Source organism: Pieris brassicae, chromosome 8 (assembly GCF_905147105.1).
Source record: "Pieris brassicae chromosome 8, ilPieBrab1.1, whole genome shotgun sequence".
Classification (NCBI taxonomy): Eukaryota; Metazoa; Arthropoda; class Insecta; order Lepidoptera; family Pieridae; genus Pieris; species Pieris brassicae.
In genome coordinates this window covers 14426558-14454243 of record NC_059672.1, presented here as the reverse complement: position 1 = coordinate 14454243, position 27686 = coordinate 14426558, and the positions used below count along the sequence as shown (strand labels likewise).

General features: G+C 33.7%; 1 protein-coding gene across 3 annotated transcripts; it reads right to left on the bottom strand.

Annotated features, from left to right (window-relative positions):
• Window positions 1–79: 79 nt before the first annotated feature.
• Window positions 80–26587, bottom strand: LOC123713043. Of its 3 annotated transcripts, none has more exons than XM_045666526.1 (7): window positions 26503–26587; window positions 6366–6535; window positions 4511–4664; window positions 3370–3490; window positions 2167–2298; window positions 1104–1317; window positions 80–725 (listed from the first exon to the last, which is right to left on the bottom strand). In XM_045666526.1, exons 2-7 carry the CDS (start codon window positions 6532–6534, stop codon window positions 571–573), a joined length of 945 nt encoding a protein of 314 aa, XP_045522482.1. In that variant the 5' UTR covers window position 6535; window positions 26503–26587; the 3' UTR covers window positions 80–570. The 3 variants fall into 3 exon arrangements, with proteins under 3 accessions (XP_045522482.1, XP_045522483.1, XP_045522481.1); XM_045666527.1 differs by lacking the exon at window positions 26503–26587 and adding an exon at window positions 9638–9655; XM_045666525.1 differs by lacking the exon at window positions 26503–26587 and adding an exon at window positions 9483–9627.
• Window positions 26588–27686: the final 1099 nt, after the last annotated feature.

Below are 27686 nucleotides of genomic sequence, written 5' to 3'. Positions count from 1 at the left end.
AACAAATGATAAGAGAACTAAGCACGGAAAGTGAAAAAGTAGGACTACTAATGATAATCTGAACTAAAAACTACGAAAATATGTTAATAAATATATTTATTTGAGGAAAACGTTTTGGTCTTGGAAAGAAATCGTGAATAGAAAGCTAAGAATGCACGGAAGCGTCAAAATCAAGGTGAATGTAGCTGGAGGAGGTAATATTTTCCTTCCTAAAGACTAAATACCTAAAGACCCAACCAAACAATAAACTTTATTTGAAGTAAAACATTCTAAATTAAATTCTTATACATATTTAACGTGTTGTGTTATCTTATAAATATTTTATTTTTATAAGGTTGAAATAATTAGTTTTAATAATAATAATAATGCAAAGAAAGTTGCGGATCCGCTACCAAACAATACTAATAACTATATAATACACAAACTACAGAATAATAAACAAGCATTAATAATAATAATTGGTAATATACATTGTATCTGCATTGATTTAGAATTAGCTAAAATGTCATGTAATTTAACTAGCTTAGATATAGATACCTGAATACATAGAAAACCCGTGTAAACCATTTTCTAATCTACGTTTAATTTTCTAAATGAGCCTGGCATCCCTAAATATTCCTCGTTAAATTTTGATGAGCTTCTACGAGATTCATCTGCCACCAACTGGTCCATGTCTTTAATTATTTTCCTTGCTTCTTCGGTTTTTAGTGTTTCTTTCCATTGCTCTGGAACCAATGAAAATATATCTAGGTAATTTCCGCTATGCATTTAGAATTAAACATTATTATTTTGATATGACTATTCGAGACATTATTATTTGTTACAATAAAATATAAATAGAAAAGTAGCCTTCTGTGTCTGTCGCATGACATAATATTATTGGTAGTAAAGCAAGCCGGTTCTCTACGATGTCCTACACCGTTCGAGCTAATGTTAAATGCGCACATAGAAAGAAAGTTCATTGGTGCACAGCCGGGGCTTGAACCTACGACGTCAGGGATGAGAGTGATTGAAAGAGCTAATTAATTTAAAAAATCAAACGTATATTTGTATTTAAAAATTTTGTTATTTTTTTTTATTTATTCAACGTTTCGAAATATTACCTGCTAATTTTATTAACGACGGTCCATCCCCATCGAAATCTTTAGGAAGTATTTCCTTAGGAATATGTTTGTGTAGTTCGGCGTAGGAGTTGTGGACATGGAGTCTACTAGCAACCTTTTCCTTCAAACCTTGTTTTATTAAAAACACGATTTTATCGACAAATGGTGGCGCGTTCAATAGGTGGATGCCTTTTATTTTAGTTCCAAAACCTTCCTGAAAATTATAGTTAATAATACTATGGTAAAGTTTTATTTTCACAATCAATTGAAAGAAGATATACAATAATATTGGGGAATACTGATTATATTTTCATTATTAAAACTTGTGTTTATATTTAATTATGCACTACTTTTATTAATACTAAATAATAAATAAAAATTCGTATTGAAACTACTAAATCAATTGCCGTTACTGTTTAATGTCGTTGTTATTATAGTTGTTTTTTCTATACGATACAGATACGATATAGATATACCTATCTAAAATAAGTGTTAGTACTTGCCGTGTTAATGGTAACATATTTAAAATAAATAAATCAAAATTACAATTTACTAACTAATCAATGGTTTGAATGACCCCTAAATTTAAATATCCGAAAGAGTAAAGACTATAGTAATGGCGAATTAATAAAAAAAGGAAAGGATGTTACTGTGTGGAGAATAAATTGGTAACCTGAACCATATTTTCTTTTCTTGTTCCCAATATGACCATCTCCTTTCTGAATTCCTAACAATTACTACATATTCCGATTCCAACTAAACTCTCCTGACTTTTGTATTAAAATGTATTATCTTCTTTCATAATCAATAATAATATTAAGATGTAATATGTTTATGTACATATTTTGTTTTTTTCTCGCGTGTAGTTTCCCAACCCCTTACTTGAAACTGGCAGAAAGTTAAAACTATTTCCATAATATAAAAAAGGATGTGTGATGACTGAGATTGGCCTGTATAGCGATTGACCATAATTTGTTTGTTTGGTATAATTACTATACATAACTGTATAACTGAATTTTATTTTTAAAATTGAAGGCACGTATGGCCAATATGACTGACTTACCGTACACAAAACCTCTGCTTTTTTTACAACTATTGGGTTGACCTTTGTAACAAGGCCAATATGTATGTTAGTTAGATCGATTATATACCGTTCAGATAGACAATAGTCGTAGTGTAGTCTGTATTCACCGATCTGAAAAAAAATCATTAAATTTATTGAAATACAAATTACATTTTATTACAACAGATAGAACTATTTTCTGTTTTGACTCTATCCTTCGATGAGAATTTGATATGATTTTTTTAATAGGCGTTTTATATTTTTATAATATACGCTGCAGTTGTCACCTTTACATTGAGGTTAAGTATTCATACAAATTTTTGTATTTCACGTCTCCGTGTTCATATAGTTTTCCAATAGCATCATGCTTTCAGAAGCTTAATATCCAAGAAGCGTTAGCGTATTCAATAAAAAAACATTTGTACATCCTATTTGTAACAACGAAAGTTCTGATTCCGATGCCACAACTAATCGTTTCGTGTTAGAAGAAAACTCTCTAACCTATAATGAAAATGATATGTACACATAAATATGTCCGCCCAGTCCACAATTGTAGGTTACGTTTGCAAAACCCACTTAAGCCTCCACTAAGCCCTATTAGGCACGGAGTAAACATATCTCCATCACTAAACCTTTTTTATATCAGGAAATAAATACGTAAATAAAAAATCTTATAACAGTTATTATAACAGTGTTATGAAATAATGGACAAGATTTTTTATTTAAGTATTTATCTTGGAATTTGACGTCGCAGCAGTTTTTAATTGTTTTGTTATGTGCACAAGAATATTACGCCATTATAGTTCTACAGTAATAATTTTGATACTAAGTATTAAATTTTTGTAATGCGCGTAGCAAATTGGAATTGTATTCTTATAACTGCCATTAACCGGTTATGTATCCACACTCAGGTAGAGTGTAGTATATAGGATCAAAGTGTGTAGGTAGTATATTTGAGGGCTTCGTTGCTTAGCGATATATTAAAAGGACTTTGAAGTGTTCGAACCAGTTCAGATCACAAGTTATAAATAAATTTGAAATTCTGAACATGTCAGACATGTATCAAACGGAGATAAAAGTTTGTGCCTCAGCTATTAATTTATAAGTTAAATGTCCCTTAAGTAGAGTGCCTACTACGACCACTGGGAAAAGGCCCACCTAAGTGAGCAAAATCTTTTATTTTATTTATAAGTTCTATATTACCATGAATGCATAACGAAAGTATGACAGTAAGCTGAACGCGTCGAGTTTTTCGGAGAGAAACTGCGTCACCATCACTCGGGACTGATCTACTTTATGAAGCTTTGGGAGCGGCACATATAGTCTGAAATGTATAAAAGTAACTTTGAAATTAAATAACGTTTTTATTAACATAATTTTTTTTTCGCAGTTGGTTTTTAGTTTATGTAATGGTAGATTGACATTACAGTACATAAAAAAAATCTAAAACTCATTAATATGTTTTACAAAATAGCTCTCGTGAAATTAGATTTTCATAGAAAACAAGTTGCACTGGATTAATTGGATTAATATCTAAGTCGCATTTACAACGACTCAGACTAAGATTCAGAACCAGACTATACGACGACAAGAGTCCCGTCTCAACCCACAGATTTTTCAACGAATTCATTTACAAGAGTACCCTTAAAAGGTATTTTTGGCCAACCTGGGTTGTGATTTCTTGGTTTAAGATTGATGTATAATTTATAAGGTATACAAACGTACTTTTTGTCTCTGTTTGTTGTATATTTTCGTATGTTATTTGTATTGCTTGTTTAAATAAATGTGTACTGCGGTATAGCTCTTCGTGCAACAAGCTTAAAAAGAAATCAATGGCGCTACAACCTTTTTTAGGTCTGAGCCTCAGATTCTGTATCTGTTTCATGATCATTTGTTAGTCAAATAGGCAAGTAGGTGATCAGCCTTCTGTACCTGAGGCACGCCGTCGACTTTTTGAGTCTAAGACAAGCCGGTTTCCTAACGATGTTATCCTTCACCGTTTGAGCTAATGTTAAATGCGCACATAGAAAGAAAATCCATTGGTGCATAGCTGGGCATCGAACCTACGACCTCAGGGATGAGACTCGCATGCTGAAGCCACTAGGCCAACACTGCACCAAGGTTAAACCCCTCCTTATTTTTTAGTGTTTTTTGTACTTTTAGTTTATTTATACAGTTTAAGCAATAATCAAACAATAAATAAAAAGACAGTAATTTATGATATCAACCACCTTCGCACCTACATCGTCCGACGAACTTAATATATAAAATAAGGCTGTCTGTTGTCCACATTGTCCCTAATTTATTAATTTAGAATAACTTCATGGCAATATGTAGTACATACCCATAATCCCACAATAATTCAAACTCTTCAACGCTCTTATTCAGAGCTAGTTCTGGCATCATTCCCCTAGATGTTAATAACTTGTCTATTTTGGTCTTAGCCGCTTCCACAGATCCTCTGGATAAAATCAATATCCGTTCTAGGAGATTGCGATCTGGAATTTTAATTGTGTTATGAATTTCTTTGCTAAAATATGTATGTTATCCATATGACAGACATGACATAGCAACATAGTACCGACCTTAAACTCTACCGACTTTTGTAGAATAAACGACACTAAGAATAGAAAAAAATGTTGACTACAGCTAACTCCAGGGTGGCAAGATTTTTGAGAAAAAAATTACTCTCAATACTTATTACTTAAATAATATTATTTCCAGTACCTTTTCTTGGTAACTAATATATACTATAGTAGCTGAAGTAAAAAAAAATTATAAGAAAAAGCAATAAGATTGGTCCCTTCATGGGTGTCCGTATTTAAGCAAATGGTATACTCTTAGTTTGCCGTAAAAGAGAATCTAAAGGTGCAGTACGATAACTGGTTGTGCTACGAAAATGCCTTAAAATGTTCTGTAGTAAAAAAAAAAAGTTTGGCTTCTAAATATTAATTGTAAATTCATCGAAATTCGTATAGCTAAGGTTACAGCTTATTTATAATATAAGAGTCTTGAGCGATCTATATGGTATTTATTGATATAGATCTAAAATTAGTGAGGGATTTTCCATTACAAAGTAATATTAAAGTATATAAACAGTACATGATGTCACTACAATATTATTTTTGTTTTAAAAATGAAATACAAATTTCTCCATGCATATAAGTAAGCTAGGTTCTGACCAACGTTACGAGGTGTAATGTAATATTCGCATCGAGCATGTTACGCTGTGTTCTAAAATCGGCGTAACATACTCGCGAGCATGATGTCTGACAGCGAGATTGTGTTGGGACCTTTGATTCTAAAAAATTATTGTTCAATCCAAATTAATAAGAATAATAGAGATAATTAAGATAATTAAATAGAGATTTTTTCTATAAAATACAGAGATTTTTCTTTGTCTCACTCCATTTTTTCAAGCAATAATACGAGAAGAACAACGTGTGCGCTTGTGCTCCTGTCGACTTTTTTCTTTTTTTCTCAAAGGATTCGCTAAAAACCTGACAGCCGCATGGAGCACTCAAAGCGACGAGCGGCTCGTTGCTTGCTGGGTTCCCCGTAGCACTACGTACTGACTGCACGAATCTTCGCTGTGTTGCATTACACCTCATAACTTTGTTCAATATCCAGCTTTAGGGATTTGACACCAATTTCCCTAAGTTTAACTAAATTCACGCATACGTATAAGTTGTACCTAAAATTATTGTAACTGAGTTTATTTTCATTGGTTTCTAAATTGTATTAATAACAAATGTCACAGAAACCCAAAATTGTTTACCTTTTTTAATTCGTGTAAACAACGAAAAGTAAAAGTAATAGTTAGTTAATAGTTAGTAAGTTTTTACATATTATGCTACTTTAGCATTTTGTTGCATCGGTTGTTATGTATCGGTAATCACTTGTTATAAAAAAAAACTATATTTGTATACCTATTATTATTGTAGATTTATCTTAATAAACATAATTCTACAATTTGGAGTATCAATGGTGAGATTGTAAAACGAAAGACGTTACGCCTTAATTTATTGTTTATTACTCGGATTGCTTGCTATATTTTAAATGCTAACTAGAGGAGTCATTGCGTCAAACATAAAAGACGAAATTATGGGGTTATATCTACGAGTAAAGAGTTGTTATTGGCACAAAAAAGCGTGTTGTCTTTTATTTTATATTCTCACTAACTATTGAAGAGTTCTTACCCATAACTTTCAATGCATTTATCAAATGATCTTGTTTATTACACCACTCATAAATCGTATCTAAACTTTGTTTTATCCTTGTGACGTCATTTATTTCGTAAAATTCCCTCGCCTTTGTGATGTCATCACTTGTGACTTCTATTAGTGGATGATTTGCTATGGCCTCCATGCTGTACGAAACATAAATACATAATTGTGCAAGACTGGTAAGTACATATAAAACGATTATCGCTTTCGTGTGAACGAAAACATATTAATAAAAATATGTATATTGTTTGTAGATGACAAAGCACACATTGTAAAATGTCATATTTAATTACACGTTTCCCGCGCTTTCGGGTGACAAAATACCACAGATATAAAAATCTTTTCTATATTGTAACTTGAGTCAAAACGTGATTGTTCTTTGAAATACGTTTTAAATTTAAAGACATTTACGTAGTATTTCTCATACAATTACGATATTATGAAAAAAAATAACCTCTAAATGCGCATTTCGTACAATTGCCCAGAATAAAATCGGACGTTCATTCATAAAATAAAAATAACAGATATTCTTAATGTCATAAATTTTTGCTTAAGTATTTTTTTTATTTTAATGTATTACGCACAAATCTAAAAATATATTTATCGAGTATCAAAAATATTGTTTATGTATAATTATTAAATACTTTTTGTTATATTTTATTTCTCATAATGTTATTAAGACATTTACTTTAAAAATTTGTTACTTTTACTACAACTATTTATTATAAAATGTTAAACGAATGTTAATAACATTATTTACTTGAAGTTTCCTTACTATTTAATGTAATTGATGTTATGATATATTTATAACTTTACAAAAACTTTCGCTTCAACTACTATTTGAAATTTAAATACTCGAATTAATTTGAGTACAAAGTGTTCAAAAAATAGTCCCGAATTTATCACTTGAAAACGAAAGTTGTGTGTTATTAGAATAAAGAAAAGAACTGGCAAAAGATGGTGATAAAATAAATCAATATTACGTCACACTGCCAGCAATCTTTATGAATTATAATATATTTGACAAAATTAAACATTCTTTTAAAAAGTTGCTTTTAAACAATACGATATAACTCAACGTACAACCTATTATGTAGGTAAAGTGTATGTTTAACCTTGACAGCATCCTCTTGTATTTACGCTATATTAAGTTTCCTCTTAGGGCCATTATTATGTATACATTAAGAGTAAATATTACCTTGAAAGTTATAATCATCTATACAAATAAGTAGATAAAGATACAATATTTTGTAAATGTATTCAATATACTAGTAGTAGTGTAGGTATTAATATTATGATGTTAAAATTATACTACATTAGACTTTCTGTGTGTGATTGATTTTTTTTAATTAAAACAACGTCAGGCTTCTATAAAATGAAACAATTGTTGTTTCCCCGGAAAAACCAAGATTTTCCTGCAACGCACGCAACCTCTACACCACAGAGGCTTCACTACAGTGGTATTCAATATGTATACCATTTTTATTTATAATTCCTTATCCAAATGGTTTCTTTAATGATATACATTCAAGTAGTTTCAATATTAAAAGTTAGTTAGCGTTACTTTATATCAATATTATTTATTATTCTTCTTATTATATTTCCTTCAAAAATTTTCGAAAATACTTATTAAAGGCGGAGCAATATAAATTATGCCGTACACCGTAAATTACGTAATTTATGCTATCAGTGTCATCTCGAAGCAACTTCTCACACCTACATGACGACGACTGAAACGAATTTCCTGGGTTCAATAACTTAGTCAATTAAAAATTAAGACTATATTTAAAATTATATGTAAATAAAAATACTAATAAACTTTTTCGTCAACAGCGTATGTGATTTTATTTTTCATATCTATATACTTATATTACTTACGTTGGTTTGGCTTAATACAAATAAAAAAAAAATATTCTGGTACCTATATAAGTTATTTTCTTGATGGCCTTGCGAGTAACTGATTGCTTATTAGAATAGCGTTACTGTACGTCAGTATAAGTTTATAAATTACACCCTTTATCCAAACACACATTTACAAAAAGAAGTGTATGTACATTAATAACAAATATGCTCGACAAATACATACTATAAATAAATAAAAAAATAACAGGCCATAAATAAAATGTTATAATCAAAATAGATATCCCGGTATAACGGTTGCAGTATCTTACGCTTGTAGGTATGGAGACTATCTGAAAAGGATCAGCCTCGCATGTACTCAAAACATCGTTCATAACAGATTGAGATCTATTTAGAGGAGATTGGGAAGGTTAGGTCTCACGCCACGGACTTAAAAAAAATGTAGCTCAGCAAGGTAATTAATTATTGTTAAAGGTACATAAGAAAGTTAAAGGAAACGAATTTGTTTAGAACTAAGCTAATACAATAAGAATTAGATAATAATTATTATTTAAAATACTATTATAAGTAGAAAAATTAGGTTCATACTAAAAGGAATTCTAAGAATTTTTCATTTGTTTATTGTATGGTGATTTTTTATTTAAAACGTTAAGGAGCAGTTGCAAGTAAAATATGTCAATGCCATGTCATTTGGTAAACTGATAAATTATAAGTACGTTCTCTTTAGATTGGCGCCTTTCGAACGCCTTGATAGTACGTAAACAGTGTAACATAAGCGATTAATAAGAAGCATATAATATAAAATGGTTTGAATTTTAAGTTTATGGTATAAGACTTTGGAATTAAGAGTTTCTCTTTTGCACTCTACTGAAAGGGATTATGGTAATAATGCATTTTTTTGTATATTTATTGATAACTTCCCGCTGTAGTTGTACTATTGTTTCTTTATTTATGGATTAACGTAAATTCTTATAATGGTTATTATATTGTAACATACGCAAAAATATAAGAGTTTAAAAATCTTGGTATTCCATGTTATATATATTAATTAAGATTCTGAATGTTGATATTTTTTTCTGGCTTAGGTCAATAATTTGACATCTTTATCATCGAATAACTCAATTTATTAATTTCTTTTGTCTATATAAAGTCCACCGTATTAATATTTAATAAAGCTTCTTTATTCATAATCTCAAAAAATGTTTAAAAATTACCTTTATACATACTCACTTTATACAAAGATTTTATCTTCCACAATCCACTTAATGACGCACTTATTTTTTATTTATTTCTAATGAACTTTTACAATATACATAAAATAAACAACCTCCTTACGCGATACGTGTTTTATTCTTGGCAGGTAATAAAAAAATAATATGGCTTACTTGTTCTATAACAAGGTGACCAACTGACTGGTAATAACAGAATATCGTTTAAGGTTTATGTTAACAACATGTGTCACTGTACGTGCATACAAATAACCCGTCAACATAGGACGTGACATAGAACAAACAATATTTAAAAAATCTAGAAACAGTTTTGAACGGCAAAATGTAAGGTCATCGCTATTAAACAAACTTAAAATAACTACCAAATATCTAAATAATACTTAAATTAACCTCTTATTTCAAGATCAAAAGTATATACAACAAACAAATTAGCAGTATAAATTTATTATAAATCCAATATGTTTTATAGAATCGATAAATTTCATTAATCACATTTGTTACTACGATTGGAAATTCTCGGAAAAATCCTAATGTTCATATTATAACATATTATGTGTAATCTAGGTAATTATTAATAATTATATATAAGGAAATTATCATAGTTATTTATACAACGAAGCTAGCTTATGACCGCGATCTAGTCCCGATCCTAGTCTAGTGTAAGGAAAATTATTTCAAGGCCCCATCAAAAACAAAAAAATGTGTGCGTACACACGTAAGAAGTGAAACTTTTTATGACCTTATTTTTCAAAAAATGTCTACTATATGCAACTTTACATAAATTGGTTAAATAAAATAAAATTAGATAATGTTTAACAAAATGCTTTTATTATCATAGACATGAAGACAAATAATATAATTATTTCATTTTACCGTATTACTACTAAGATTATTACAGAATTTCATTAATTGTAATAGATTTATTACTATCATTGTTATCGTTATTATATATTTTTATTATAAATAGCTTCGTATCTCTGCGGTAGGGACAAGAAAAATATTGCATGTAACGGAAAAATGTGACGCGTAACCCAAAACTGTGACGGTTTTTTTTTCCAACGCCGATAAAGAAGTTTCACTTCAAAAAATTTAATGTTTTTATTTAAATATTTAAATGTATATTTTTTTATTTGTGTGACCATAAAACAATTATATTAATAATACATGGTCTACAGTGCGTCCTGGGACACATACGCTTCTTGTAGCTGTCGCCACTGATTTAAAATATTAGTTATGTGGTAATACTTGCCGGTGTCCACTCGTAGAAACTGGAACGCGACAAAAGAGAGAGGATTGTTCGCACAATATATAGAACATATAAATTAAGATACATGTGAATCTTCCTCTTGGATATCCCTGTCATAATTAATTTAAATGTGAATAAATTCTCTAGATTGGAATACAATTTTCTAATGAAATTTCTAAGTATTGTAAAAAAAATTTATCCACTAAAATGTATTTTATTTAACGGTAACTTTGATTTACCCCTCGCTTGTGAAACTTTTTAATTGGTGTACCCCTTTTTGTCCAAGTTCGATGAGAAACAGCAACAAAGATAAGTAAGATCACTGAATAAAATATTGCTGTTAACGAGTTACCCCTTTTTTGGTACAGTTGTTATCCTTAAGGTCTGTGCATAAGGAACAAAAATCTAATAATGAGTTCATCAAAAAAAGGAATAAAATATCAGTGGTGGTTGAAAGCAAAAAAAATTGTATGTAAGATGCGATTTTTTGATTTTTACACAAGCCGTCGACTTTGCTACTGTCTTCGCCACAGGGGCGAGCGTTAAATAGGCACATAGGCAGAAAATACTTTAGTGCACAGCCAGGAATCGAACCAACGACCTTACGAGAGTCGTACACTGAAACCATTAGATTAATACTGCTTCTGAGAAAGAAAGCAAGTGGATCCCCTTTTCCTTTTCTCGTTCCCTCCAAAAAAAAAAGTAAGATGACAAGTCCATTGAAATCTTTGCTCAAAACTATGGAATACGCTTTTTGTTTTCCTTCAACGTAACAAATTTAGAAAGCTTTGTATTTTTAAATATTATTAGTAGATGTACGTATACAGGAAGAGACCGCTAATTTGTCGTTGCATCCAACAAATCATTTTTTTTTTCATATGAATTAAACACATAATAAATCAACTAAAACCACAGAGCACCCGCACCACATAACAATGATTTTTTGGTCTACTGCTCTGGAAACCTACACTTTCAAATTAATAGAGTTTCACTGTCTACTACTGTAATGTCGAACCATACGTATATATACGTAGGTAATAAAATCACTTCATCTTTGATTAGTTTGACGTCCGCCGCTCCACAACTGAGGCAGTTTTGCCGCGCACCACCACTATGTGGAACCAGCTGCCCACTGAAGTATTTCCGAACCAATTCGACTTAGGGCCCTTTAAGAAAAGAGCGTACCAATTCACAAAAGGCCGGCAAACCACTCGCAAGCCCTCCAGCATTGAGAGTGTCCATGGGCAGTATCACTTAACATCAGATAAACCTCCTGCTCGTTTGGCCCCTTTTTAAGTTCAATTTTATCTGCAATGAAACTGAGGTATATCTCATTAATTGTATAGGTACTTGCCAAATAAAAGAATACAGCTTTTCCATATAAACAATACTTCTGACCAAACATAAATCTTTTTCGCTTAAAGCAGAGATAAGCTATTCTCGGACTTCTAATAAGAAATAAAAACAAAATTGCCTTTGTGAATTGCGCCTAGCAAATTACCCCGTAATTAAGATTGGCCGTAACAAAGATGATGTTATAAACATTTCTTTTATTACAAAAGGTCTAAAATTTGTGTATTATGTAATTTTGTTTAGGCGTTATCAGTGAAAAGCGTTCGCATTAATTACTTCGCAACTTTCTCATTCAGTTACAAAAGAAAAGAGAGAATTTATTGTTCTAGGGGGTAGTGTAAGGATGATAACATAATTAAAAACAATGTAAAATACGGTTTTATAATCAGTTAAAATGATTAAGTTGGAACTCTTTATACCAGTCATTTCAATCATTGACTAATTAGCTAATAATTTATAGATTGTTTGGTACAGGCAAAAAGCCCAAATGTCGTCACATATGGATGATTGAGGAAAAGATAATCAGTTAAAATAATAAAAAATAAAGCCGTGTAAATTACAAAATTAAACAATTGGCGAAAAAAGTTGTTCAAATAAAATGTTCCCGTTTCAGTTAACAGCGGAGTTGGGCGATAAATTAGCTTTTTATCCCGTCGTTAAATTGCAGACCAGTAATTAGCATAAAACAGTTATCCTTTATTATTCAGACTTACGCCTAACTTGGTGAGATGAGAAATGTGTTCAATACGTAAGTGTAAGACATGTATAAAAACACGTTACAAAAAACCTATGTGTCAATTCCTGTATGTCAAATCCATCCATACATCTTGGACAAATAAGAGTATTTAGCGCTAAGTATTTACTCTGATTCACCCTTCAGATATAGAGTTGTTGAATGTGGCGATTGACATACAGAAGACTATAACCAGATCCAGTATGATATAATGAAGATCCAATATAAAAACACTACGGTAATGAGCCTTAGCTCTAGTATATAGTTTTTCTTTTTATTATTATTTGTTACCAATATAATCCAAATCTTCATTAATTTCACTTCACCAACTGGAGACAATAACACTGTGTTTCTTAAGGCACCTTATGGAACCATTACATCTATTTTCAAACGATTATGACGTAGGTGCATTAAAAAGAGCATACTATTGCCTCAAGTCGGCACCACACCTCATGCAGCAGTTAACACTTTAAAAGTCACCCGCCTGCTCGTTTGCACTCTGTATGGGACAGGAAAGGAAGTGAGTCATGGCCTTGCAATCAAAATCATCATTCCTTGACAGGAACTAAGTCCGATGATTAGGAATTCCAAAAATGTAAACGAGAAATCTTACTAATACTATTAGTACTTATAGAGGACCATTTGCATCTCTCAGACTCTACTGTTGCTGATTGATCGTCGTCTTATGATAAACTATGGCTATTTGTAAGAAATAAAGATTATTTGGTACTAGAAATCAACGTATTTAGATATTCTAGTATTTTACTAGCAAAACTCCATTCACATAAATGTACTGAGCTATCTATTGAGCGCACTTTACGTTGCAATTCTGCGGCGGCAACACAATTTATATCCAAAATTGCCACTCCATTACTATGCGGCAAGTTTAATTTTCTTGTTAGATAGGGCGGTGAAATAAGAACACTTATTTGGTTTCAAAAACACTATTTACTATATTTATTTTATCTTAATATTTTATTATGTTAAAGGTAATCTTAGCGGACATATAAAACTAGCGAAAAATAAACTCATATCGTTTAGTCTTTTTACATAACAGACGATTACATGGACAGACGTTTGGCTACAGTCCCACCCAATGACTGGTAAGATGTGGCTTATTGGAGGGCACATCTGTGTAAGAGATGTTCAACCGCCGCTTAGTTAACTCTTAGGTTTACTACATTCTATGTTTAACAAACAACAGTGTATGAATGAAGTTTTTATTGGTTTATTTAATTACATATAATATTAGAGTAAAAACTTTATAGTTACATCACCTGTGTTATGAGAATGAGAAAAATAAAATACAATATCGGGCTTGTGATAGTTGTACTCTATAACTTAAACTATTTTTTTATTGACAACAGCTTCCCAACGCTCGCCAACGCAATTGGGGTGGGAAGTTGGGGTTGGTGTTGGTGGGAATCGCTGATGGAGTGAGGTCAGCATTGCCTAGAAAAAGCCAAAAAAAACCTTCTGCTGTGTTACGTAGTGGAACACTAGTATAAGCAGAACCCCGACCAGTCCGAGTCATCCACGTCCTAGTCGTCCACCCTGGGACCTACTGCAGCCACGCTCACGCGTGCCCACTACCTAGAGCTGCAGATGAGCTGAGGATGCAGGGCAAAAGGCGAATATTCTGCGCCTTAAAACAGAATCCACTCACTAGGGAGGTAACCCGTATAAAACCGAGCATGTCTGGATGCTCTAAAGTGGCAGCCCCACTATCAGACTAGGGCACAGTGGGTTAATCTCCTGCTTGCCTGAAAAACCAACGATTCAAGAAACCGAAACAGTGAGAAACCGGACCGATCTTTTACCGACGACCTTTGGCATTAAATCACGGACACGAATTGCTTTTTGGAATATAAAAACGCTAAGTAACGACACTCGACTAGCACAAGCAGAAGCTGAAATGATAAGATATAATCTACAAATACTTGGTTTAAGTGAAGTGCGTAGAAATGGTTTTGGCGAACTGAGAACGTCCAAAGGCCTAACTCTTCTATACTCCGGGAAGGAAAATGAGGATGACGACCTTGAATATGGCGTCGCTTTCCTCCTCTCTAACTCCGCAAAGAAAAGTCTTTTGGACTGGAAACCGATCTCAGACCGAATCATTTGGGCCCGCTTCAACTCAAGAGCACGGAAGATCTCCATTGTGCAGTGTTACGCTCCCACCAACACGTCTGCGGAGGACATCAAGGATGACTTTTACAACGCTCTAAATGCCACACTTAAAGGTATTAAGAAACAAGATATTGTGATCGTCATGGGAGACCTTAACGCAAAAGTGGGAAGCGAAAACAGTAACTGTGAGCGCAACATGGGCAAACATGGACTCGGAGTACGGAACGAGAATGGTGAACGGTTTATAGAGTTTTGCCAACACCATGACCTGACCATCGGTGGGACACTTTTTATTCATAGAGATGTACATAAGTACACATGGAACTCCCCTGATGGCTCCACGAAAAACCAAATTGACCACCTTGCGATCAGTTCGAAGTGGCGCTCGTCACTCCTCGATGTCCGAAACCGAAGAGGCGCTGATATTGACAGCGACCACCATCTGGTTGTAGCCGAAATGCGACTCAAGATTGCAGTTGCGCGACTAGCTGGTGCCCCTGGTAGAGCTGGAAGAAGGTTTGACGTCACTAAACTGCGAGATCCTGAAATTTTGAACAGGTTCAGGCTTGAACTTCGTAACCGCTTCACCGGACTTCACGCCGACGATGACTCAATAGACGGAGAGTGGAAACGCATCAAAGTGGCCTACACAGAGATCAGCTCTTCTGTCTTAGGTCATACTAAGCACTCGCGCGTGGATTGGATGTCACAAGCTACTTGGCAGCTGATAAACGACCGTAGGGAACTCCACCTAAAACTGCTCGGAACCAACGACGAACTACTACAAGCCGACCTCAGACAGCAGTATCGGGAGATTCGTAAGAAGATCTATCGCAGCTCGCGAAAGGACAGAAGGTTGTGGGTTGACGGTATTGCTGACCACGCTCAAATTGCCGCTAACACCGGCAACATGGGAGAACTGTATAAAGCGACTAAAATCTTGGCAGGAAAGATAAGTCAGCATAAAAAGCCTCTAAAATCAAAAGACGGTCAACTTATCGTAACAGCAGAAGGACAACTACGACGCTGGCGTGAACACTTCGAGGAAACCTTTCGTCCCACAGCTACGCATGGAGGCATGCAAGACACATTTCCACCACCCAGGCCACTAGACATCGATATCGAACCACCTACACGTGATGAAGTGGAGAGAGCGGTCATGGGTCTTAAGACTGGTAAAGCACCAGGGCTTGATTTAATAGCCGCAGAAATGTTAAAAGCGGACCTGGCTACTACCGTCGACACGCTGACACCTTTGATTGGGAAAATCTGGGCCAGCGAGAAGCTTCCGGAGGACTGGAATAGGGGCCTTCTTATTACTGTGCCCAAAAAAGGTGATCTAAGCCAATGCAGCAATTGGAGAGGTATCGCCTTGCTCTCGGCCCCTTCCAAGGTTTTCTGCAGAATTATCTTGGACAGGTTGTCTGCAGCCGTTGAGCCTCTCCTTCGCATAGAACAAGCTGGCTTCCGGCCTAACCGCTCGTGTACCGACCAAATTAACACTCTTCGTATCATTCTCGAACAGGCATCAGAATGGCAGAGAGAGATTTATCTTACCTTTGTTGACTTCGAAAAAGCTTTCGATACATTGAGATGGAGCAGCATATGGTCGCGACTCTCTAACATTGGTGTCCCGCCAAAGATAATTAACCTAGTTAAGGCCAGCTATAGGAACTATTCTTGTAGAGTGATTCACGATGGTCTCGTCTCAGACGATATTCAAGTGCACGCAGGCGTCCGGCAAGGCTGCTTACTCTCGCCACTACTTTTCCTGGTTGTTCTCGACGGGATTATGGATCGCATACATCAGAACCAGCGTCGCGGAATAGAGTGGGGATTAACCAACATCTTAGAAGATTTGGATTACGCCGATGACCTCTGTCTGCTGAGTCACACGCACCGCGACATGCAATCTAAGTTGGACGACCTGGAACGCGAGGCGGGATTTGCGGGACTCAAAATCAACACCCGGAAAACGAAAGAAATGCGTGTTGGAGTTGAGAATCGCACCCCAATGCGGGTGGGTGCAGAGGACATAGAAAGCGTTCAACAATTTGTTTACCTCGGAAGCGTCGTGTCTGAAACTGGAGGTACAGAAGAGGACATCACTTCGCGCATTGCCAAGGCCAGAGCAACCTTTGCACAACTTCGGCCTATATGGCAGTCACGGATGTTGACGCGTCGAATCAAGGTTAAAATATTCGGATCCAACGTCAAATCTGTGCTGCTCTATGGGTGTGAAACGTGGAAGGTCACCAAACACATCTCGCACCGACTCCAAGTCTTCGTTAACCGCTGTCTTCGCCGTATTCTGAACATCTACTGGCCTGAAAAGATCTCTAACGAGCAACTTTGGGAGCGCTGTCGAGAAACCCCGATCAGCCAGCAGATCAAGCGACGCAAATGGAATTGGATAGGCCATACACTCCGAAGGGATCTCAATCATATTCCCAAGCAGGCGCTTGATTGGAATCCGCAAGGAAAGCGGAAGCGTGGCCGTCCCAAACAAACCTGGCGCCGAACAGTTGCGGACGAGGCAAAGAGAGCCGGAAAGACTTGGAGCGAGGTGAAACACGAGGCTCAAGACCGAACGCGATGGAGACTCACTGTGGACGCCCTCTGCCCCACCTAGGGGTTATAGGACATTAAGTCAAGTAAGTTCCCAACGCTCGGCACACTTACAATGTTGAAAGAATCACAATACACAATCTTTAATGTGACAAGCACTTATAGGTAAATACAGGAAGAGATCATTAAAATTAGAAAACTAAACAAAAATCGATTTTTAAAAGTGAATGTGATTTTAAACTGACAGTATGACAGTATAATTGAACAAATTCCCAGTTTCTTGCCTGTTATACCCGTATATACCAAAACCAAAACTGTTGCTAGCCAATCTTTACATACGTGTAATGCATAGAGATAAAAATTCATTACAATGCGGATACATAGGTTAAGTGTAGAGTGCAACAAGGACTTCATCCAATAATTACTTGAATTTATAAAATAGAATGAATTGTAACATCGGATACCACAAATACCACAAGCAAAATATACCACAAATTATAAGCTTAAACTATATATCTATTAAAATATTATACTGTGTCAATTTACTAAAAAATATGACGTTTTGGATGTTATTCATACGTTTGGTATTATGTTATTAACAAACATTCCAATATTCATTTATCTACTTTTAAATATGGATTTAATTAATTTAAGAATAAAATCAAACACGTCGGAGGCTCACCCGAAGAAAATTGGAAATGTTTAGCTCCTTTAGTTGCTAGTACGTTGCTGTTGAACTTAGCGAGTTCACAATAATTCATTTATGTAGTGGTATTAAAATTACAAATAAATGCAATTAAAGCACGTATTTGTGGTTAATAATATTGGTAATAATATAATTTAAAAATATTTATAGTCAGTACCTAAGAAAAAACTAAAACACAATGTAACTTACACTTAAACGCATACATTTCACGAAACTTGAGATTCTTTAAATAAATAAGGAAAATGCCTGCCTAACTATAATTTTATATATTATTTCCCTTTTTCCCAGTATCACTTCACATCGTAGAATTTCTTCATGTACAATAATTGATATTGTGTTAAACACTTGTTATTAACAGCGTAATAGTGTGAAGGACAGTAAAAAATACTTTCCAAATCTCTATATCCTAATTCCTCATCATTGGGCAACTTTTCGTTTATTACATCTTCGTCAATTTCCTTAGTTGCTTCTAAACTGTTTCCTTCCTTTGTTTCCTCATCGTATATTTCTGGAAATTTCCATGAGTTTTGCAATCGTTTATTTTCTGTATAAGGAGCGCGTTCTATCTGTATCCAAATGTCCAAATGCCAAATGTAAAAATATAGTTGTAGTGATAAATAGTATGATTATTTGATTCATTATACGAGATATTACGTATATATGCGTCAATGAAATTTTCAATAATAAATTTAAACGTGTTGACTGCAACGTTACTCAACGTTACTCAGAAGTGTGAGTTTGAAGAGGAAATTAACTGTAAAATTATAAACTGAATATGAACTATGATTCACCCTCGTTTATTTTAAGATATTTAACACGAATCGCAGTCTCTACTCACTACTGTTAAGCATTTTTTACTAACCCACCCTAACATTTATTCACGGTAGAATTTGAATAGCCTCGACATTCACATGATGGTGAAGCCTTAGCTCCAGCCGAGCATAAGGCGGCCCGTGGTACTTGTCCTTTTTTTGTTACTAATCTATTTTTTTATAAGTGTCTGACAAGAAATGAAACTGTAACCTTTGATTTATCTATAAAATTTAGCTTGTGAGATAACCTTAAGAGACATATATGTTATTGTTACTTTTTTATATTGTAGCGTATATGCACCGTTTTTAAAATATATATTTTGTGTTCGTATAAACTATAGCAGCATAAATGATATATACAATATCAAATTAATAATATCGCACTTTTGCGTAAATTTATATAGAATCCTCGATTTTATAAGAAGTAATTAATAAATATTAGTTTTTTTGAAATCAAGATGGTATTTTCTAAAAATTTAGTAGGTATAACAAACCAAACTAATAAACTCCACTTAACGCTTTGTTGTAGATTATCACAGCTATATCCCCGTTGAAACCGATGCCAATGTCAAACAAGAATTAAGACAAGAATTGCATAGTTGTGTACCGACACTTTAAACGTACCTTCAAATATTTAAAGGAATTAAATTAAAAGTTAAATTTTTAAACATTTTACTTCTTTACACAGTTACTCTTAACACAGTGCTTCTTCGATCCTTAAGTTAAACGCGTTCCACTGAAAACTGACACCAGAAAATACCATACGTTGGGAATATCGTAATAGGTTTTTTCTGTAGTATTACACTGAATTCCTATAGATGGATGCAGTAGCTTATTCGAAAGCTAATCAACTTGATAGAAAAATCAAAACATTGCTAATTTCCAAAACAATAGTCATAAAGTTTCTTGTTGGCTTTAATGAACTGTACAATTGTTAGACATATGCATCGTCGCTCCTGTGTATTGTATAGTTTCAAATGACCTTTAGGACAGGTAAATGGGTCAAACAGAGATCTTTTGAAATTTTTTATTTCGAAAAATGTCCTTTATTTCTTTGAATTCGTATGGAAATAAAATAATTACATTAATATATTCCGATGGGTAGGCCTGATATTTTCCTTCAATCGTCACAGAATTGTGTATCAAAACACTTGTATAGCAAAATAGTATAGCAATATGTGCTTAAACTGAGAAATCATTTTACAGGAAAACCGACTGATTTATATTAAAAAAGATTGATAATTGAGTTCGGGACCAGCAATTTGTAAATAATAGATAACACAGCATGATGGTCATACACTCATATCGTCCACCAATCAGAGGTTTAGTGACGAGTATAAATGTCGTGACTTTATATATCAAAACAAAGGAAAAATATTATAAAATTAAATTAACTCAACTCGCTTTTGAGCAACGAAATGATAACATTGTATTAAATAAAAAAAATCATTGATCTCTATTTAGACATTTTACTAGATATAAAAAGGCAATATGACTCATATTGGAGCAAACATGCTTAGCAACCAACCATGAAGTTTTTACTAAGAAATTTTTATGATTCATGAAAATATTTCTGAAAAAGAAGCTACTAATTTGTTTAAATTTCAGATTCAATGAGTTAGGTTAGGTTTTATCTCATTTCATCTAATTTCATTTCATCAATTTTCATTTCATATCAATAAAAACTATTCTACTGAAGCCTTGACTGTACGGGCATTGTTCCCTTAACAAATCCAAAAAAAATCTCTGCTTGTATTCTTTTACGGTTGGCGGCATTTTACAAAAATGTTCTTGCGAGTTTAGTTGTTTGATGCACAAAAAGATTGATTTTGACGATATTTTATTTGAATTAACACCACCCGAACTCAGTATAATTGCACAATATGCTTGGGAGAATATTTTACCGGAAAAGTCGCTACTTATCTTCATACGATGAATTTATTGCGTGGAGAGAAGAGAAAAAGCAAATAGTTTTATTAAATTGCTTATTTTCTTCGCAACTGTATTAAAAATAGTTGTTCAGTACACGTGCGGAACCGTCATTGCAACTTGTTCCGACTGTCAACATAGACATTTGTCGGAACTCTTTACAATGACAGGCTTTCCGCACCTGTAATGAAATATACTATTTAACTAAATCATTTGTACCACTAAATATATCTGTTTCTTCAACACTTATAATTCTTCTTCTTTCCTTGTAATTTTTATTTCTTCCTGTATTATTTCGCCTTATAACAACATTTTCTCGAACTTCATTACGTCGATTTCTATCATTTCTTCCTGTATCACCTTCTCAAACTATATTAACTCCATTAATATTATTTCTTCCTATATTACCTTCTCGAAATTCTCTGTCTTCATCTTCACAATCTTCACTTATATTCAGTTACTTTCGTTATGTTAGGTATGTCAGTAATAAATATTTATTTTTCAAAAATCTGGACGCATGACCTGTTGGAAGTTTCTAATTTTGAGGAGCTCTGGAAGCGAGAGGCTTTTTATAAATACATGAATATCATCATCATCACCACCACCACCGTTATCATCATCACCACCACCATCATCATAATCATCTATTCTAAAAATAACAGAAAATAATCTTTTTATTTAAATTTTAACAGGTATTCCAATATTCTAAACTAAAACTTTTTCTTAACATGTGACAAGTGTTGCCTGCCCGGATTGTAAATAAATAAATCATCGGGGTTAGGAATACCATACGTAAGCTATTAAATACCTCCGACGACTACATAGTCGGGGAATTATCTAGAATTATTAGGTCCTTACATATGAAATTGGCGTTTTGTATGGGAGGAACAAAAGGTCGAATATTTTTAAATATAATATATTTAATTAATCAAAGTATGAACCATTGTTTAGACTGCCCCATCAGAGTTAAATTTTTTGCCTTGCAAGAAGTTGTCCAAATTTCGAAAAAAATGGTAATCTGTTGGAGCAAGGTCCGGGGAGTACGGAGGATGTCTTAGACATTCCAATTGAAGGTCTTCTAATTTGGTAGCCGTCTGTTGTGCAGTGTGTGGGCTAGCGTTGTTGTGAAGTAGCAGTGGCGTGGAGCGATTGACCAGCCTAGTTTGTTTAGCCGCTAGCTTTTCCATTATGGTTTGCAATTGCTGACAATAGACATCAGCCGTAATAGTCCGCTTCCACAATAGCCTACAATACTTCATTATCAACTTGGGTCTCAAGCCGTAGCCGGGGCTTGTTCTGCAGGTCGAAATTTCCAGAACGAAAACGTTGGAACCAAAAACGAACTGTGTTTTCTTTTGCAACATGACCGCCATACACATCATTCACCCTTCGAGTCGTTTCCGCAGCACTAGTGCCACGGCGGAACTCGTACTCGTAAATAATGCGATACTTTAAGTTTTCCATTTTGTAAAATGAGTGACGCAAACAGAAAAAAAAACAAATGAATGACGGTCATCGAAGCACAAATACATGAGTAAATAACTGTACAAATTTGAATTTGGAAATCCTTACCAAAGAGGAGAACATGATTAAAGTGGCCAGTAAGAAATACGCCAATTTCATATGTAAGGACCTAATATTATTAAAAAAAAGTGTTGCCTGCCATTATTTACATATTCAAACTCCAAAATATGCTATCGTTTAAAATTAAACTAAATGTCAAGATAGCTTAAGCTCTATTAACCAGCGTCACCAAAGATCTGTTCCGATACTTTATATCTGACTTTTTACTATATTTTGCATAAAAAAATTACCTCCTCATAATATCATACTTAAACAACGTTACTAATTTAAACTAGTTTAATTTTAGAACCTTATACAAGACCAAAAAATATTATATTGCAAGACAAGCCGTGTAGTTCTGCGTGATCCCATTGTACATTAGTTTAAAATAGTTTTAATTTATTAAAAGTCGTAGGCGATAGGGTTGTTATCATTCAAACAATTTAGACCACACTATAAGTGTTTAATGCCTGTTAACTGTTTGTATAAAGTACATACAAACATGCTACTTCCTGGCTGTCAAGACAAATTGGTTAAGTAAAAGCATTTTTTGTTCTGTTATGACTGTATGATATGAGGTTTCTAAGAGATTCCATCATGCCTCCTTATCATATATTGTGAAGATTGCTTCGCGAAGCTCGACTCGCCGAGGATTAAGCAGGTTTTCTCTTAACTAAACTAAACATAAACCAATATATGTTTAGTCGTTACATGTCCAAAATCAATCTTTACAATTAAAGAAAGTGGATCGATGAAAACGCCTTCTGTTGCGATACGCAGGTGAAAAGCACAGAAATATTATAATAATATAGGTAAAAAGGTACCGATGAAAAAAACACGATTGAAGAGCACTACAATAAGCCAAATGATAAAGTGTACGCTGACAGCTCCAAAGAAGCTTTAATGGTCGGATAGGTACAACTCAGTCATCATCCTGCGTCAGTGATGGTTTGGTGGGGCGTATCCTATCAAGGAGTCACAAAACTAAATTTTTGTCAAAAAGGAGTGAAAACTTCAGCCAAAGTGTATCAAGATACAGTCTTGGAGCATGTTGTGAAACCTCTCAGCAATCCACATTTTTAAAAAGCATTTTCATTTGTAACAGAACTTACAGCTGGACTAGGTATATGTATGTATATAGTACCTATTTAGCATCAACATTTTCTTTTAGCCCCAGGATAACGCCACGTCATCTCGGTCTAAAGCGCAGATTTTTATTATTTGTTTCAGTAGAATATTCATCGTATTAGAATATTTGACATGGGTCTTCAATATACTGTCGAAAACACTCACGACATGTCGAAAACCTACTAAGAATAATTAAGATTTAGCTAAAGCTTTATACATTATAAATGTATTGGGTTATATTTTTTAGAATCTAGGACCGAAAGTTATATGAAATAGAAAAATCATCGTACCGTCGAGAAAATGCGTGAAATAGAAAATAGGTGTATAACGACTATATTTGATTTGAAACGCCTTAGATATACTACGTCACTGTTTTACAACCGTAGCAACATAGAATATTTTGTGACAATATGTTTATTGTATGTAACAAATATTCAATCGATACAGCAATCGATAACATTAAGCGCACACGCACCAATCAACCGTAACGTTTTCAATATAAAAATCGGTGACTAGTCATCACTTTGTCGTAAAATATTTTAATCCCTTAGGAAATCCTTAAAATTATGTTTACTGTTCAATATTTTAATTCAAAATTGTTTTTTTACTATGGTTGTCCTCGAAACCTATAGTGAACCCTTTCCACTTAGCATCTCTCTCTGTCTGTCTAGATCATCTTTTCTTAAGCGGGAGGTTGAGTTTGTTTAAAAAGGGGGTCGCAGTCTGTTGAAAAATAATAAATGCAAACTACACATAGAAAACATTCGTTAAAAATAGCGCGCTATGTACATATTATTATCATAATTTTACATTGACGGGGTCGCAAAACTTTTTTACTTTACTTATTGGCATTTTTGTTAGTCGCAACATGAAAATAGTTGAGAAAAGATGGTCTAGAGAGATCTTTTAAACTACCCTTTAAGATTTTTGACACACGTCTTACGAGCGAGCTATAAACCTCCCGAGGCACGGATACTAGCATAACCCGGAGGTGAGGAATCGGTCTAATGGGCATAGATAGATAGACATACGCCATATAAAATATAATATAATATATTGTTGTGTTAGATCATGAAATCCCGTGCGTATAGCTGCTGGAAACTTTCATAAATGTCACACGGGCAAACTCGGGCACAATAGCTAATTTATATCATTTCTTGCAATTGGATCGGCAATTCGTAAAAAAATATTCACAGAACATGCAATGTATTTTGTATACATTCCTCGTCTCATTTGCATTTCCTAGATAGAGGAAAATAGCTTTTATTATTTCAATAATAAATTCGACTTCCGATCAAACCATTTAAAGCACCAAAGGGCTTTGCTGACATTCCGATATATTATTACAGTCTGTTTTCTGTGTTACTATAAATTTTTATATGTCAGCTTATGGCGGGTTTCGGATATTTTTATGTTTCGAGTTGGATATTGGTATTTCGTTATTTGAAAACGGAACTGGGCGAATTTATTTCAAAGGTGTTGATATTTGTATTATTTCAATGAATGCTACAGGAATCTTTGCGTCCCACCTAGCGCGAATTATAGAATATGTATAAATCTTTGATAGTTCTACTTTATTGTTCAAAGTTAAATGCTCTCATTTTTCATCAAATGACTCAGAACATAATTGGAAAAAAACGAGAAATCTAATTTTTTATACAAATGTTAGTACAAAAGTCCTCTTCCACCGATGACAGTAAAGAGTCCTAGGAGTGATAGAAGTTATTCGTTAAATCGACCTAGAGTGCAATAAACGGGTGACTTTTCACTCAAAAGTTAAAATGCTGACAGTGTTTTTGATTTTGTGTTCCTATTTTAAATTATAGAGCTGGTTCAGTTGAAGTTCGTCATAGACCATAATATATGAAACAAAATCAAAAAACAAAATATTTCTTCATAAAGGTAACAATGTACACTTATGAACGTCAAAAACATAAATGTCTATAAAATGCTTCTAATTTTACATTTACTGCCAGTTCTCAAATACGTAGTCGAAATAACTAATTTCACCGCATACACGAATTCAAGGACGACCGGTCACCACAAGTAGCACCCGTTCACGAGTATGACGCATGGCCAGCCATTGGCAGCCTCGCCATATTTTAAGGAGAGAGACAACCCGACGCATGGACTGGTGGATGGATTATGACTATAATAACCTACACCCATACCGACAGCGATATCTATCCCGAAGATTTGTATGCAAATTCGATAGACTTCTTACAATATCTGTAGCGCTGATATTGCAAGGTAGCGCGTTAAAAAAAGAACTCGCGTCTCACTATTAGGAGTTAAGGAGTAACGACTATTGAACATAAAGCTGTATAGGAATAATAATTTTATACTCCGTCTCATCGATTGACGTTAGTGCTTGCGCCAATTATTTTGGTTTACGACACTAGAAGTATACATATTATAACAATGAATGTGCTTAAAGATCAATTACCTATTCTCTCTGTTATTTGGGAAAAAATCCTTTCTCTATAACAATAATGTATCTAATTTCATAAATTGAGCATTTTGTTGCCCGTTAAGGCAAAACTTCACGCGCTGAGATCGCAATCACGCCGGCGCTACGCTTGCAATGAAAATTTCTTTTTACACTTCACTTTTTTTCACTTCAATTCCCAATGCTGATATGCCCGATGAATGTACTATTATTAAGGTTCAATTTAAATTTATGCTAATTTTGCTCAACTATTCAATAAAAGAGAAATAAATCATACTTCATTGAACAATAAAACTTATTATGTATTAATTTTGCGACCGCCTTTAAAATGGCATATGAAATTAAAATAGTGTAATTAATAACAACTCATTTTCAAAATCTAATCTAGTCTGAATAGCACTTACCAACAGAGAACAAAAAATAGTTCTAGTAGCACACACAATAGTTCTATAGTTCCTGATAGGTTTTAGAAAGAGTTGTAGACGTTTAAGTCCAGAAAATATTTATTAAACTAAAAATGCTCTGCCAGCTTCTAAATCACAGCAGAGCATTTCTTATCAATTTCGATAAATAAGGTCTGATTAAAACAACACATTCAATTGTAATAGTTCCCTATTAGCCTCAAAACAAGTTTAAGGAAATAGACTGGTTCGTAAGTTTATAATTATTTTACATTCTGGGAAATCCATCACAATGACGTAAGTTGTTTCCTATATAAAAGGCAGAGAAACATTGTCATACATTAATAACATCTGATGACGTTTTCATTGTGTTTAAATGATTGAAAAACGATCAGTCAGCCAGTTACTAAACAGTTTAACGTGACCTAGAACCCAGTTAAATAAATATAATTATATGCATTTGTAGTGCTGACAAGACCGCTATGATGAGACATACACACAGTAGTTTTCAAAACTGCCTTTATAATTTATGTTATATGATTTTCTACGTAATATTAATGCAACAAAGTGTTAATAATATAAAATTTCTAAAATAAATATTTAAACTTCTTTTAAGTGAATATTTTCTATCCGATTGGTCCTTTGTTGAAAAGCACTTCAATCATGGTGTTGTCATGACATCAACCATGTCACAATGCATGCAATATGTCACAATAAAATATAATAACGTGAAAATTAATTAAAATGTAATTTATAAAAATAATCAGTCTAATTATATTCTTTAAACTTTAGTACGATTCTAGTTTTTTTCTCTTAAGCTATGTTTACAAAAACACTAGCAGAGTAACCTGAGCCTTCAGCGCCTTACCTCCGGCGGCGTTCTTTGAGTCATGACAGATTCTTTACAATGTTTACCTTCACCATACGAGTAAATGTTAAATGCGCACATAGGCAACAATCTATGGGTTCGAACCTCCAAGGGGTTAAATATTAGTTATAAATTTAGGTACGTAATTTAAACCAGATACAATATGTAGGCAGACTATATCTTTAATAAATTAAATTGTTTGCTTAATACATACCCGTCTACAAGCAAAAAACACGATTATGAACACACCTTACGCAGTGTTGTATATGCTTCTGAGACCAAATAAGTGGTTATATTTTATTTTACACATACACATTTT